The following is a 12,420-nucleotide window of genomic DNA, read 5'->3' on the forward strand; positions in this document are numbered from 1 at the left end:
GTTCAAAACCAACATAATCACTGACATCAAGAAGCCAAGCTCTTTGCATAGTAACCTGATGAGATTACACCGATGGATATGGAAGATAAGTGTTTTTTTGGCAAGGAAAACAAGTTAATAACTGATAACAACTGCTTTACATAAGGAGTTTTAAAGACACAAAGACCGCTGGCTGCTGAAACCGAGTAGGTCTTGATTATTTCCCATAAACACTCTAGCTAGTAGCATAAGGAGTTTTAAAGACACAAAGACCGCTGGCTGCTGAAACCAAGTAGGTCTTGATTATTTCCCATAAACACTCTAGCTAGTAGGTCTTGATTATTTCTCATAAACACTTTATTCTCATCACTGCTTCACACAACATTGATTACTTAGCTGCAGCAGCTCTTAATTTGGCTGCAATAAACTTACTAAACTCAGAAAGCTTCTCTGTCTCTGGCATAACATCTTTCACAGCAGGATCCGCAGCAAACTTGTCAGCCCACTTGACCAGCCCCGGCGTCTTTGTTTCGTTAAGCAGCTTGATCCCAGCCATCCCCTCAGTCACTCTCAGCCATCCCAAAAGTCCCCCAAGTGCAATGTCAAGGTAGCCAATGTGATCTCCGCCAAAGAAACTCTTTCCTTTACTAATCTTTTGAAATGCATCCTCCAACAGCACTAGACCTTCTGCCACTTGCCCGACTGCTGCCTTCTTTGCCTCATCACCTTGAGCAGCAACGATGCCTTTCATCGCGGGGAACCACTTCTCATCAATATAAGCAGCCCAGAATCTGGCAACAGCGCGCTCATAGGGACCAGAAGGTAGGATTGATGGGCCAGAGGCCCAAGCCTCGTCGATGTATTCCACAATGATAAGAGATTCACAGATGGGTTTCTCATTGTGAAGCAGAACCGGGATTTTCTTGTGAACCGGGTTCGATTTGAGCAGAAGCTCGCTCTTGGGTTCCATTGTCTCCTGCAGAAACTCGTACTCGACAGACTTGACATTCAAGGCAATCTGAGCCCTCAACACAAATGGGCTCGGCCATGCTCCTAGAAGCTTCACATCATTCTTAGCCATGATCAAAATTATGAACTCAGTTTCAGGTTTGGGGTGAATGAGAAAACAGGGGAAAACAGAGCACTAATATAGAAGTAAATGGTCGAAAAATTGGATGGGAGTGTGGTGTGAACGTAATGGAGGTTAGGTTGGTAGACAGGGAGGATGAGAAATTTAATTTCTATAGCTGTTATTGCCGACTGTGTGATTATGGGGTTCCAGTGGTCCTTATCAAAGTTGATGTACGTAAATTGGATATTGATGGAGAAAGAAGAAAAATCTATTTTCTGTAGTTTTCAATTACTCCATTTTAGGAAAGTTAAGAAATTGATATGAAAGATAAGTTCAGGTACTGATTGTGATAAAAGAATGGAGCGAGAAACAACTTGAGAATCACCATAAGAGAAATTAAGACAAGTAATTTGAATGCATATGGAACTATATATTAACAAATCAATAAGAAGCAGCCACATCATTGGAGATGGCAAAGTTAATAGGGGAAATTCTAGTGTACTTGTGGGTATCTCATACCCACATTTACAAAAGTGACAACAAATTTGTTGTCAGAGTGGTAATGTTGAGTCATATTTTGTGTAATCTTAGTTCTAATAATAGTAATTACACCTTTTACGACATTGTTACAAGTTTTTGAACAAATTCGTTGTCAAAGTTGTAATTTTTGTTTAACTATATGTAAATAGTGTAAATGAATATGGTAACTTTTGTTCTCAATGTTGTAATTTTTGTTTAACTATATGTAAATAGTGTAAATGAATATGGTAACTTTTGTTCTCAATGTTGTAATTTTGGTTCAAATAATTGTAATTTTTTATTCAAATAGTAGTAAATGAGTGTATGAGATACCTGTTGGTTTAGTGGTTGCTTGTTTTTAGCATTTACTTTTACTGTTGTTGATTAATCCCTAGTTTGTAGGGACTGGTTGTTAGTACTTTGTATGTTTCTTGTAGTCATGTACCTCAATCTAGAAGACGTGCTAGTTATGGGCTGCTTTTGTTTTCTGTTTTTATTGTAAGGCTCTTTAAAGCCACCAACTGCAATTAATGAAGGTAATTAAGGTTGCATTCTCCAAATTTCGTGCTCTTGTTTCTGAGTTTCTGAGTTCAACAAATCTGGTATCAGAGCCCCACTAGAGGGGCCTGATTGAGAGTAAAGTGTGAGTGAAACTCTGCGGAAAAGAAATGGTGAGTGTTTGAGTGAAACACAATAAGGGAAAAGAGAAAGAGTGTGAGATGGCAAGGGAAGGGAGCAATAGCAATTTTGCTCTACCTAGTATTCCCAAGTTTGATGGAGACTATGATCACTGGAGCATGCTAATGGAGAATCTCTTGCGATCGAAGGAGTATTGGAGCCTTGTTGAGACTGGCTACACAGAGCTTGCTGAGGGAGAAGCCATGACAGCTGCGCAAAGGAAGACATTGGAAGAATTAAAGCTGAAGGACCTCAAGGTCAAGAATTACCTCTTCCAGTCCATCGATAAATCTATTCTGAAAACCATCATTCAGAAGGACACGTCTAAACAATTGTGGGATTCAATGAAGCGCAAATATCAAGGGAATAAGAGGGTGCAGCGAGCTCATCTCCAAACTCTTCGTAGAGAATTTGAGATCCTGGAGATGAAGAGTGGTGAATCTGTCATAGATTACTTCTCAAGGGTGATGATGGTGGCCAATGACATGAGGAATTACGGAGAAAATATGCAGGACGTGAAAATTGTCGAGAAAATCTTACATACTCTCACAGATAATTTTAACTATATTGTTTGCTCAATAGAAGAGTCGAAAGATATCGACCATCTTTCTGTAGATGAGTTGCAGAGCTCTCTGCTCGTCCATGAGCAGAAGTTTAGAAAAGGCAATAATGATGAACAAGTTTTGAAAGTCACAAGTGTTGAGAGGCTTGGAGCAAACAGGGAAGAAGACCGATTCGAAGGAAGAGGCAGAGGACGTGGGGTTTTCAGAAGCAGAGGAAGAGGGCGAGGTAGACAAAGCTTCAACAAGGCTGTAGTTGAATGCTTTAAGTGCCACAAACTAGGGCATTTTCAATATGAATGCCCTAGTTGGGAGAAGCGAGTGAATTATGCAGAGCTTGAGGAGGAAGATGAACTCTTGCTGATGGCTCATGTGGAGAGGAATGACTCCAAGCATGAAGATGTGTGGTTTCTAGATAGTGGTTGCAGCAATCATATGTGCGGCAACAAGAAATGGTTTGCTGACATTGATGAAGAATTCAGGCACTCTGTGAAACTTGGCAACAATGCAAGGATGTCGGTGATGGGCAAGGGAAGCATCAGGTTAGAGGTGGATGGCTTGACTCAGGTAATCAGTGATGTTTACTTTGTTCCTGAATTAAGAAATAACCTGCTAAGTATAGGTCAATTGCAAGTGAAAGGCTTAGCCATTTTGATACAACATGGGGTTTGTAAAATTTATCGTTCGAAAAGGGGACTCATTATGCAGACTCCATTGACCGCAAATCGATGTTTGTACTTTTGGCTAATGTTGTGCTCACAGACTTCTCCACATGTATGCAAGCTTCTTCAGATGACCTATCACACTTATGGCACTGCCGTTATAGTCACCTAAATTACAAGGGACTCAAACGCTGCATTATAGAAAGATGGTTAAGGGGCTGCCTCAAATCAAAGCTTCTGCAAGGGTTTGGCATGATTGCTTGGTGGGAAAGCAAAGTCGGGATTCAATTCCGAAGAGTAGCCAGTGGAGAGCCTCACAAAGATTACAGTTAGTGTACGCAGACATCTGCGGACCTATTACTCCTACTTCGAACATTGACAAGAGGTATGTTCAGAGTTTTATTGATGATTTCAGCAGAAAGATGTGGGTTTACTTTCTAACCGAGAAGTCACAAGCTTTTACCATGTTCAAAAGATACAAGAGTCTAGTTGAAAAGGAAATTGGTTTCCCTATTTGTTGCTTGAGGACTGACAGAGGCGGAGAATTCACATCCAATGAATTCAACGAATTTTGTCAGTCTAATGGCATCAAACGCCAGCTCACCGCCGCCTACACCCCTCAGCAAAAAAGGGGTGGCTGAGAGAAGGAACCGGACGGTCATGAATTTAGTGCGTAGCATCTTGTCTGAGAAGAAGATTCCTAAGAATTTCTGGCCAGAAGCTGTAAATTAGGTCACTCATGTTCTTAATCGAAGTCCAACACAAGCTGTTCAAGATGTAACTCTTGAAGCAGCATGGAGCGGAGTCAAACCAAATGTTGGGTATTTCAGAGTCTTTGGCTGCGTTGCTCACGCCCATATTCCAGATGTCAAGAGAACAAAGTTAGATGACAAGAGCTGCAAATGTGTTCTTCTTGGTGTGAGTGAAGAAACTAAGGGTTATAGGTTGTACAATCCCTTAACAAAGAGGATTATTGTAAGTAGAGATGTCGTGTTTGAAGAGAATGAAAGCTGGAATTTAGGGAGGAATGCAGAGGACATAAAACTTGACGTGTTGGATTGGGGAGATGGTGATGAGAACTTGGAGGATCACGATAACGATAGTGATGAGGAAATTGGAAATGACTTGCCGGCTAGTGAAGCTACTATTGAAGAAGCAACCGATAATTCCTCTTCAAGCAGCTCTTCTCAAGCAAGCCCGCAAGCAATAGAGGAAGAAAGAAAAAGGAGGCAGCCTATTTGGATGAGTGATTATGTGAGTGGAGTAGGTTTGGGATTGAGTGACGAAGAAGGAGAACTACACAACCTAGCTGTGTTTACCGCAAATGAAGATCCGGTGGACTTTGAGAAAGCTGTGAGTCAGTCCAAGTGGAGATTAGCAATGAAGAAGGAGATTGAAGCTATTGAGAGAAATAATACTTGGGAGCTGATTGATCGGCCTTTAGGTGTGAAAACCATAGAAGTGAAATGGGTGTTTAAAACGAAGTACAAAGAGAAGGGTGAAGTGGACAAATGTAAAGCTCGATTGATGGCAAAGGGGTATGCTCAACGATTTGGCATTGATTACACAAAGGTGTATGCACCAGTGGCTAGATGGGATACCATAAGAATGATCATTGCATTGGCGGCACAAAAGAATTGGAGCATATATCAGTTGGACGTCAAAAGTGCTTTCTTGCACGGAGAACTCACAGAGGTTGTTTTTGTCGAGCAACCACAAGGTTTTGAAGTAAAGGGAGGAGAAAACAAGGTATACAAGCTCAAGAAAGCGCTTTATGGGCTCAAACAAGCCCCTAGAGCATGGTATAGCAGGATTGAGAATTATTTTGTGAAGGAAGGGTTCGAGAAATGCGACTTTGAGCATACTCTGTTCATCAAAATGGGTGCAGGAGGTACGTGTTTAATTGTAAGTTTATATGTGGACGACTTAATTTTTACTGGCAATTGTGAGAAAATGTTTGTCAAGTTTAAAGAGTCCATGATGCAAGAGTTTGATATGAGTGATCTCGGCAAGATGAGGTCCTTTCTTGGTGTGGAAGTATTGCAATGCACCGAAGGCATCTATATTAGCCAAAAGAAGTTTGCAAAGAAGTTGCTTGAAAGGTTTGGCATGGATGGATGCAATTCAGTTCATAATCCGATAGTTCCTGGTGTGAAGATTGGAAAAGATGAATATTGGGTTAGAGTGGATGCTACGGTATATAAGCAGATGGTGGGAAGCCTGATGTATTTAACCGTAACAAGACCAGACTTGATGTTTGTTGTGTGTATGGCTAGCAGGTTCATGGCAAATCCCACAGAGCTTCATTTTCAGATTGTTAAGAGAGTGTTAAGGTATGTGGGAGGAACTGTGGAGCTGGGAATCTTTTATAAGAGGAGAGGAGATGAGATGTTGCAAGCTTATACTGACAGCGACTATGCCGGAGATACGAGTGATAGGAAGAGCAAGTCGGGGTATGTTTTCTCTTTAAGTGGAGGAGCTGTGTCTTGGATGTCGAAGAAACAACCTATTGTTACTTTGTCAACCACCGAGGCGGAGTATGTTGCAGCTGCATCTTGTGCCACACAAGGTATTTGGATGCAAAGAGTGTTGGAGAAGTTGGGATTCACACAAAACAGCAGTGTTACCATTAAGTGTGATAACAGTTCCACTATAAAGTTCTCTAAAAATCCAGTGCTTCATGGGCGTAGTAAGCATATAGATGTTAGGTTTCATTTCCTTCGAGACTTAACTAGAGATGGGAAGGTGAAGTTGGTTCATTGTGGCTCCAAAGATCAGGTGGCTGATATCATGACAAAACCACTAAAGCTGGATGAGTATTTTGTGAAGCTGCGAGGGCTGCTAGGTGTTTGTGAAGTGCCAGTGGTAAACTGATTGCTCATAGCAATTAGTTTAGGGGAGGATATTGTTGGTTTAGTGGTTGCTTGTTTTTAGCATTTACTTTTACTGTTTCTTGTAGTCATGTACCTCAATCTAGAAGACGTGCTAGTTATGGGCTGCTTTTGTTTTCTGTTTTTATTGTAAGGCTCTTTAAAGCCACCAACTGCAATTAATGAAGGTAATTAAGGTTGCATTCTCCAGATTTCGTGCTCTTGTTTATGAGTTTCTGAGTTCAACAAGTACAAGTACCATAGCTTGTCTCAGTTAATAGAGGAGTCGTTTTTGTTTAACTTCATGGATTTCCAGGTACGGTGTTGGATCAAGTGGTTGAAAGAATGCTATACATATGGTGATACACCACTGAGCTTCAACGCCATTAACCACGCAAATTAAAGTAACTACTCTGTAAAAAACATGCAGGGAATGGGATAAAAGCCTGCCAAACTTTATTCAAAAAGTACAGCCTGATGGTAACGGTACAAAAGGAAAACAAAATATAGAACCCACACATCTGAATTTACTGATACCAGAAGCAAGCTTCAGTAATTCATCATCAGACTGATCAAGACCAATACAGTCACGAACATCCAGAAGCATAAGCTCTTTACAACCCCGCAGTATCATGATAAGACTATCCCGATCTATAACCGCTTCCCTGTTGATGTTGGCTTTCACTTAATGGGCTTGGCCCATTGGCATCCCATGTGAGCTGCATGTGCTAGGTTAATTGCACATGTGTAGACATATATATATGCCTTTGAAGGGGCAGCCGTAAGGAAGATCAGAAGGGAAGAGAGAGAAACATTGAAAACCACCTTGAATACTCCTTGTGCCTTCCTCTTCTTGTTGGGGACTTAGCTACTCCATAGTTGAAGCTTCTTAAGCTTAGTTGTTGATGTTGCTATGTATTGTATATGAGAAGTAAGTATTCTTCTTCTTCTCTATTTGAATCAAGAAGAGAGTTAATAGGTTTGGGTGTATTGGGGATTTGGGTAGAGAGAGTTGTTCATAAACTCTAGTTGTATGTTTCTCCAAATTGATCATAGTGGAATATCTTACCGGCTCCGAAAGTAGATGTAGGTCAATCACACCGATTGAGTGAACCACTATAAATCTTGGTGTTCTTTGTGGTTTGTTTTATTGGTTGCTTTCTTGGTTTGTTTGTTACTGTTGAATTCATATCAATACCTTGTTTGTTACGCTTCTGCACAACAAACTGGTATCAGAGCTCTGGTTCTGAATTTGGGAGTTGTGTATTGATTTGATTTAATGGTTGACACAAAGAAAAATTCGAGTTCGGGTTCATCGTCGACTACTAGGCCATCAATTGGCAATGCCAAATTTGAAGTTGAGAAGTTCGATGGAACAAACAATTTTGGCATGTGGCAGTGTGAGATGATGGATGTCTTGTGTCAACAAGAATTGGATATAGCTCTTGAAGACAAACCAGAAGATATGAGTGAGAAGGAGTGGAAGCAGATTAATAAGTGGGCTTGTGGTTCTATCAGATTGTGTCTTGCAAAGGATACGAAGTTCTTTATCATGAAGGAAACTTCGGCAAAAGGGTTGTGGAGGAAATTGGAAGACCAATACATGATCAAGAGTGTTGAAAACCAGTTTCACCTGAAGAGGCGGCTTTTTCGATTCAATTATCAGCAAGGTATTTCTATGTCTGAACACATCAGTGATTTCAATAAGATACTTGCAGATTTGGCTAATTTAGATGTACAAATTAGTGATGAGGATAAGGCTTTGTGTTTGCTAAATTCTCTTCCTGACGAGTATGAGCATTTGATTACAACTTTGTTGCATGACAAAGAATTTGTGAAATTTGATGATGTGTGTAATTCATTGATAAATAATGAGTGTCGAAAGAAGGAGAAGCAATTGCAAAAAGTGACAGGTGAAGCACTTGTAGCAAGAGGAAGATCTGATGATAGAAAGTTTGGTGGAAAAAGAGGTAATTCTCGTTCCAAGTCAAGAGGCAAATTTCCTGCAAAAGATGAGTGTGCTTTTTGTCGCCAAAAGGCGCCAAAAGGGGCATTGGAAGAAAGATTGTCCCAAGTTGAAGACTAGAGACAAGAAGGGTTCTGAAGTGAATGTTGCAAAATTTGAAGATGATGATGACTTTGGTTTCGCATTAAGTTGTTCTTCTACCTTCGATCATTTTGAAGAGGATGAGATTGATTTTTCTTTAGCAAGCTCATCTGCACTTGATTACTCTGAGAAATGGATTCTGGATTCGGTTTGTACACACCACATGTGTCCGAACAAGGAATGGTTCTCTACATTAAGAGAAGTAAATGGTGGAGTAGTTTTGATGGGAGATGATAGTCCTTGCAGAACTAGAGGGATTGGTACAATTCGTCTCAAAATGCATGATGGGGTTGTTAGAGAATTGACAAATGTTCGGTATGTTCCGAACTTGAAGAAAAATCTTATCTCTTTGGGAACTTTAGAATCAAAGGGTCTCACAATTACATTGAAGGATGGAGTTGCTAGAGTTGTCTCCGGTTCACTTGTGATGATGAGAGGTACTAGAGATAGAAACTTGTATTTTCTACAAGGGAGTACAGTGACAAGTGAAACAGCAATTTCTGAGACTACAGATGATGCAGATACTACCAGATTATGGCATATGCGTCTTGGACATGCTGGTGAGAAAGCAATGCAGGGATTAGTGAAGCAAGGTTTGTTGAAAGGTGCAAAGACTTGCAAATTGGAATTTTGTGAACATTGTGTATTGGGAAAGCAGACTAGAGTGAAATTTGGTACTGCAGTTCATCAGACTAAAGGTGCTCTAGACTATGTTCACACAGATGTGTGGGGACCTACCAAAACTGCATCTTTGGGAGGTAAGCACTACTATGTCTCTTTTGTTGATGACTTCTCTAGAAGAGTGTGGGTGTACACCATGAAGCATAAAGATGAAGTCTTAGATATATTTGTGAAGTGGAAGAAGATGATTGAGACTCAGACCGGTCGAAAAATTAAGAGGCTCCGATCAGATAATGGTGGTGAATACAAGTCTGATCCATTCTTAAAGTTATGTCAAGATGAGGGCATTGTGAGACACTTCACAGTTAGAGAGACACCACAACAGAATGGGGTGGCAGAGCACATGAATAGTACTTTACTAGAGAAAGTTCGATGTATGTTGTCTAATGCTGGATTAGGCAAAGAGTTTTGAGCTGAGGCAGTTACATATGCAGGCCATCTCATCAACAGGTTGCCTACTGCTGCAAATGAGGGTAAAACGCCCATGGAGGTATGGTCTGGAAAACCTGCTACTGATTATCATTACTTACATATTTTTGGTTGTCCTGCTTATTTTCATGTCAGGGAAAGCAAGCTTGATCCGAGAGCCAAGAAAGCTATTTTCTTGGGATTTAATGATGGTGTGAAGGGATTTAGGCTTTGGTGTCCAGATGTAAGGAAAGTTATTGTAAGCAGAGATGTGACATTCGATGAGGCTGTTATGGTTAATCAGAGTGAGCAGACTGATTCTCAAAAACAGGAGATGACCATAGAGAGTTTGAAGCAGGTGGAGTTTAAAGAAAAAATTGATGAAACTCCGATTGATCAAGGTAGTCCTACAGTTGAGTCAGATGATTCAACAAATGAAAATTCAAGTATTGAAGTAGACACTCAAGCTCAAGAGTCTCCACAGCAACATGGACCTATTGCACTTAGAAAAGGAAAGAGAAATGCTCCAAAGCCGGCTTGGCTAAATGATATGGTAACTTATGCACTTCCAATTACTGAAGAAGAAATTCCTTCTACCTATGAAGAAGCTGTGATACATGCAGATAGTGTAGAGTGGGAAAAAGCAATGGATGAAAAGATGAAGTCTCTTCACAAGAACAAGACTTGGGAGTTGGTTCAGTTACCACATGGGAAGAGAGCAATTGGCTGCAAATGGGTATTTGCTAAAAAGGAAGGATCTCGGTACAAGGCTAGATTGGTAGCAAAAGGCTATGCACAAAAAGAAGGAATAGACTACAATGAGGTATTTTCTCCTGTTGTGAAGCATTCTTCTATCCGTATTCTATTAGCCTTGGTTGCACAGTTTGATCTTGAGTTAGCACAACTTGATGTCAAAACTGCATTTTTACATGGTGAATTGAAAGAAGAGATCTATATGACTCAGCCAAATGGTTTCAAAGTTGCTGGTAAGGAAAAATTGGTTTGCAAATTGCATAAATCATTGTATGGTTTGAAACAGTCCCCAAGACAATGGTACAAGCGCTTTGATAAATTTATGTTTGGTCAGAAGTACACTAGGAGTCTTTATGATCCATGTGTTTACTTTCACAAGCTACATGATGGGACCTTCATTTATTTGCTCTTATATGTTGATGATATGTTAATTGCATCTAAGAGCAAGGTGGAGATTGAAAAATTAAAATCACAGTTGAGTGGTGAATTTGAAATGAAGGACTTGGGAGAAGCTAAGAAGATTTTGGGCATGGAAATTGAAAGTGATAGATCGAAAGGCAAGGTTTATTTGTCACAAAAACAATATTTGAAGAAGATACTACAGCGGTTTGGCATGGTTGATTAATCTAAACCTGTAAGTACACCTCTTGCCTCTCATTTCAAGCTTAAATCTACTATGTCTCCTAGCACTGATGATGATATGCAATATATGGCTAAAGTTCCATATGCTAGTGTTGTTGGTAGCTTGATGTACTGTATAGTGTGTACTAGACCTGACATTTCACAGGCTTTAAGTGTGGTGAGCAGATATATGCATAACCCAGGTAAAAGCCATTGGCAAGCTGTGAAATGGATTCTACGGTATATTCTTGGTACTGTGGATGTTGGAATTGTATTTCAGCAGGATAAGATGAGTCAATGTGTTGTTGGATATGTGGACTCTGATTTCGCAGGTGATTTGGATAAGTGCCGATCTACTACAGCTTATGTGTTTACTCTTGCTAGTGGAGCGGTGAGTTGGAAGTCGAACTTGCAATCTACTATTGCTTTGTCGACTACATAAGCTGAATACATGGCGGTAACAGAGGGTGCAAAAGAAGCAGTTTGGCTTCGTGGTTTGCTTGAGGACTTAGGAATAATTCAAGATTATGTGGATCTCTATTGTGATAGTCAGAGTGCTATTCATTTGGCAGAGAACCAGGTTACTCATGCTCGCACTAAACATATCAATGTCAAATTTCACAAGATTCGTCAACTGGTGGAAGATGGTGATATAGAGCTCCTGAAAGTTGGAACTGAAGACAACCCTGCTGATATGTTGACTAAGCCAGTTCCATTGAGCAAGTTCAAGCATTGCTTGAACTTGATTGGTGTTCGTAGCATTTGATTCTCCCTACGGGGATGTCGGAGCGGCAAATTGGTATATGATGTTCTACTTGTGATATTATTGTATCAAGTGAAGCCAAGGTGGAGATTGTTGATGTTGGCTTTCACTTAATGGGCTTGGCCCATTGGCATCCCATGTGAGCTGCATGTGCTAGGTTAATTGCACATGTGTAGACATATATATATGCCTTTGAAGGGGCAGCCGTAAGGAAGATCAGAAGGGAAGAGAGATAAACATTGAAAACCACCTTGAATACTCCTTGTGCCTTCCTCTTCTTGTTGGGGACTTAGCTACTCCATAGTTGAAGCTTCTTAAGCTTAGTTGTTGGTGTTGCTATGTATTGTATATTCGAAGTAAGTATTCTTCTTCTTCTCTATTTGAATCAAGAAGAGAGTTAATAGGTTAGGGTGTATTGGGGATTTGGGTAGAGAGAGTTGTTCATAAACTCTAGTTGTATGTTTCTCCAAATTGATCATAGTGGAATATCTTGCCGACTCCGAAAGTAGATGTAGCTCAATCACACCGATTGAGTGAACCACTATAAATCTTGGTGTTCTTTGTGGTTTGTTTTATTGGTTGCTTTCTTGGTTTGTTTGTTACTGTTGAATTCATATCAATACCTTGTTTGTTACGCTTCCGCACAACATTCCCAGCACCAAGGATTGAGGCTGGCCCTGCACCATGACCTGCAGGCCCTTTAGTAATGACTCCATCCACTCTTGCAAGGATATTAATTGCCAAACA

General features: G+C 40.4%; 1 protein-coding gene across 1 annotated transcript; it reads right to left on the reverse strand.

Annotated features, from left to right (window-relative positions):
- Positions 1-21: 21 nt before the first annotated feature.
- Positions 22-1,186, reverse strand: LOC133729618 (glutathione S-transferase U17-like). Its single transcript, XM_062157176.1, has one exon. It carries the CDS (start codon positions 1,058-1,060, stop codon positions 368-370), a length of 693 nt encoding a protein of 230 aa, XP_062013160.1. The 5' UTR covers positions 1,061-1,186; the 3' UTR covers positions 22-367.
- Positions 1,187-12,420: the final 11,234 nt, after the last annotated feature.

This window comes from Rosa rugosa, chromosome 2 (genome assembly GCF_958449725.1).
Source record: "Rosa rugosa chromosome 2, drRosRugo1.1, whole genome shotgun sequence".
NCBI classification, from domain to species: Eukaryota; Viridiplantae; Streptophyta; class Magnoliopsida; order Rosales; family Rosaceae; genus Rosa; species Rosa rugosa.

Excerpts from the sequence above, each read along its gene's own strand:
- LOC133729618 (XM_062157176.1), bottom strand. The coding sequence starts at position 1,060 with ATGGCTAAGAATGATGTGAAGCTTCTAGGAGCATGGCCGAGCCCATTT.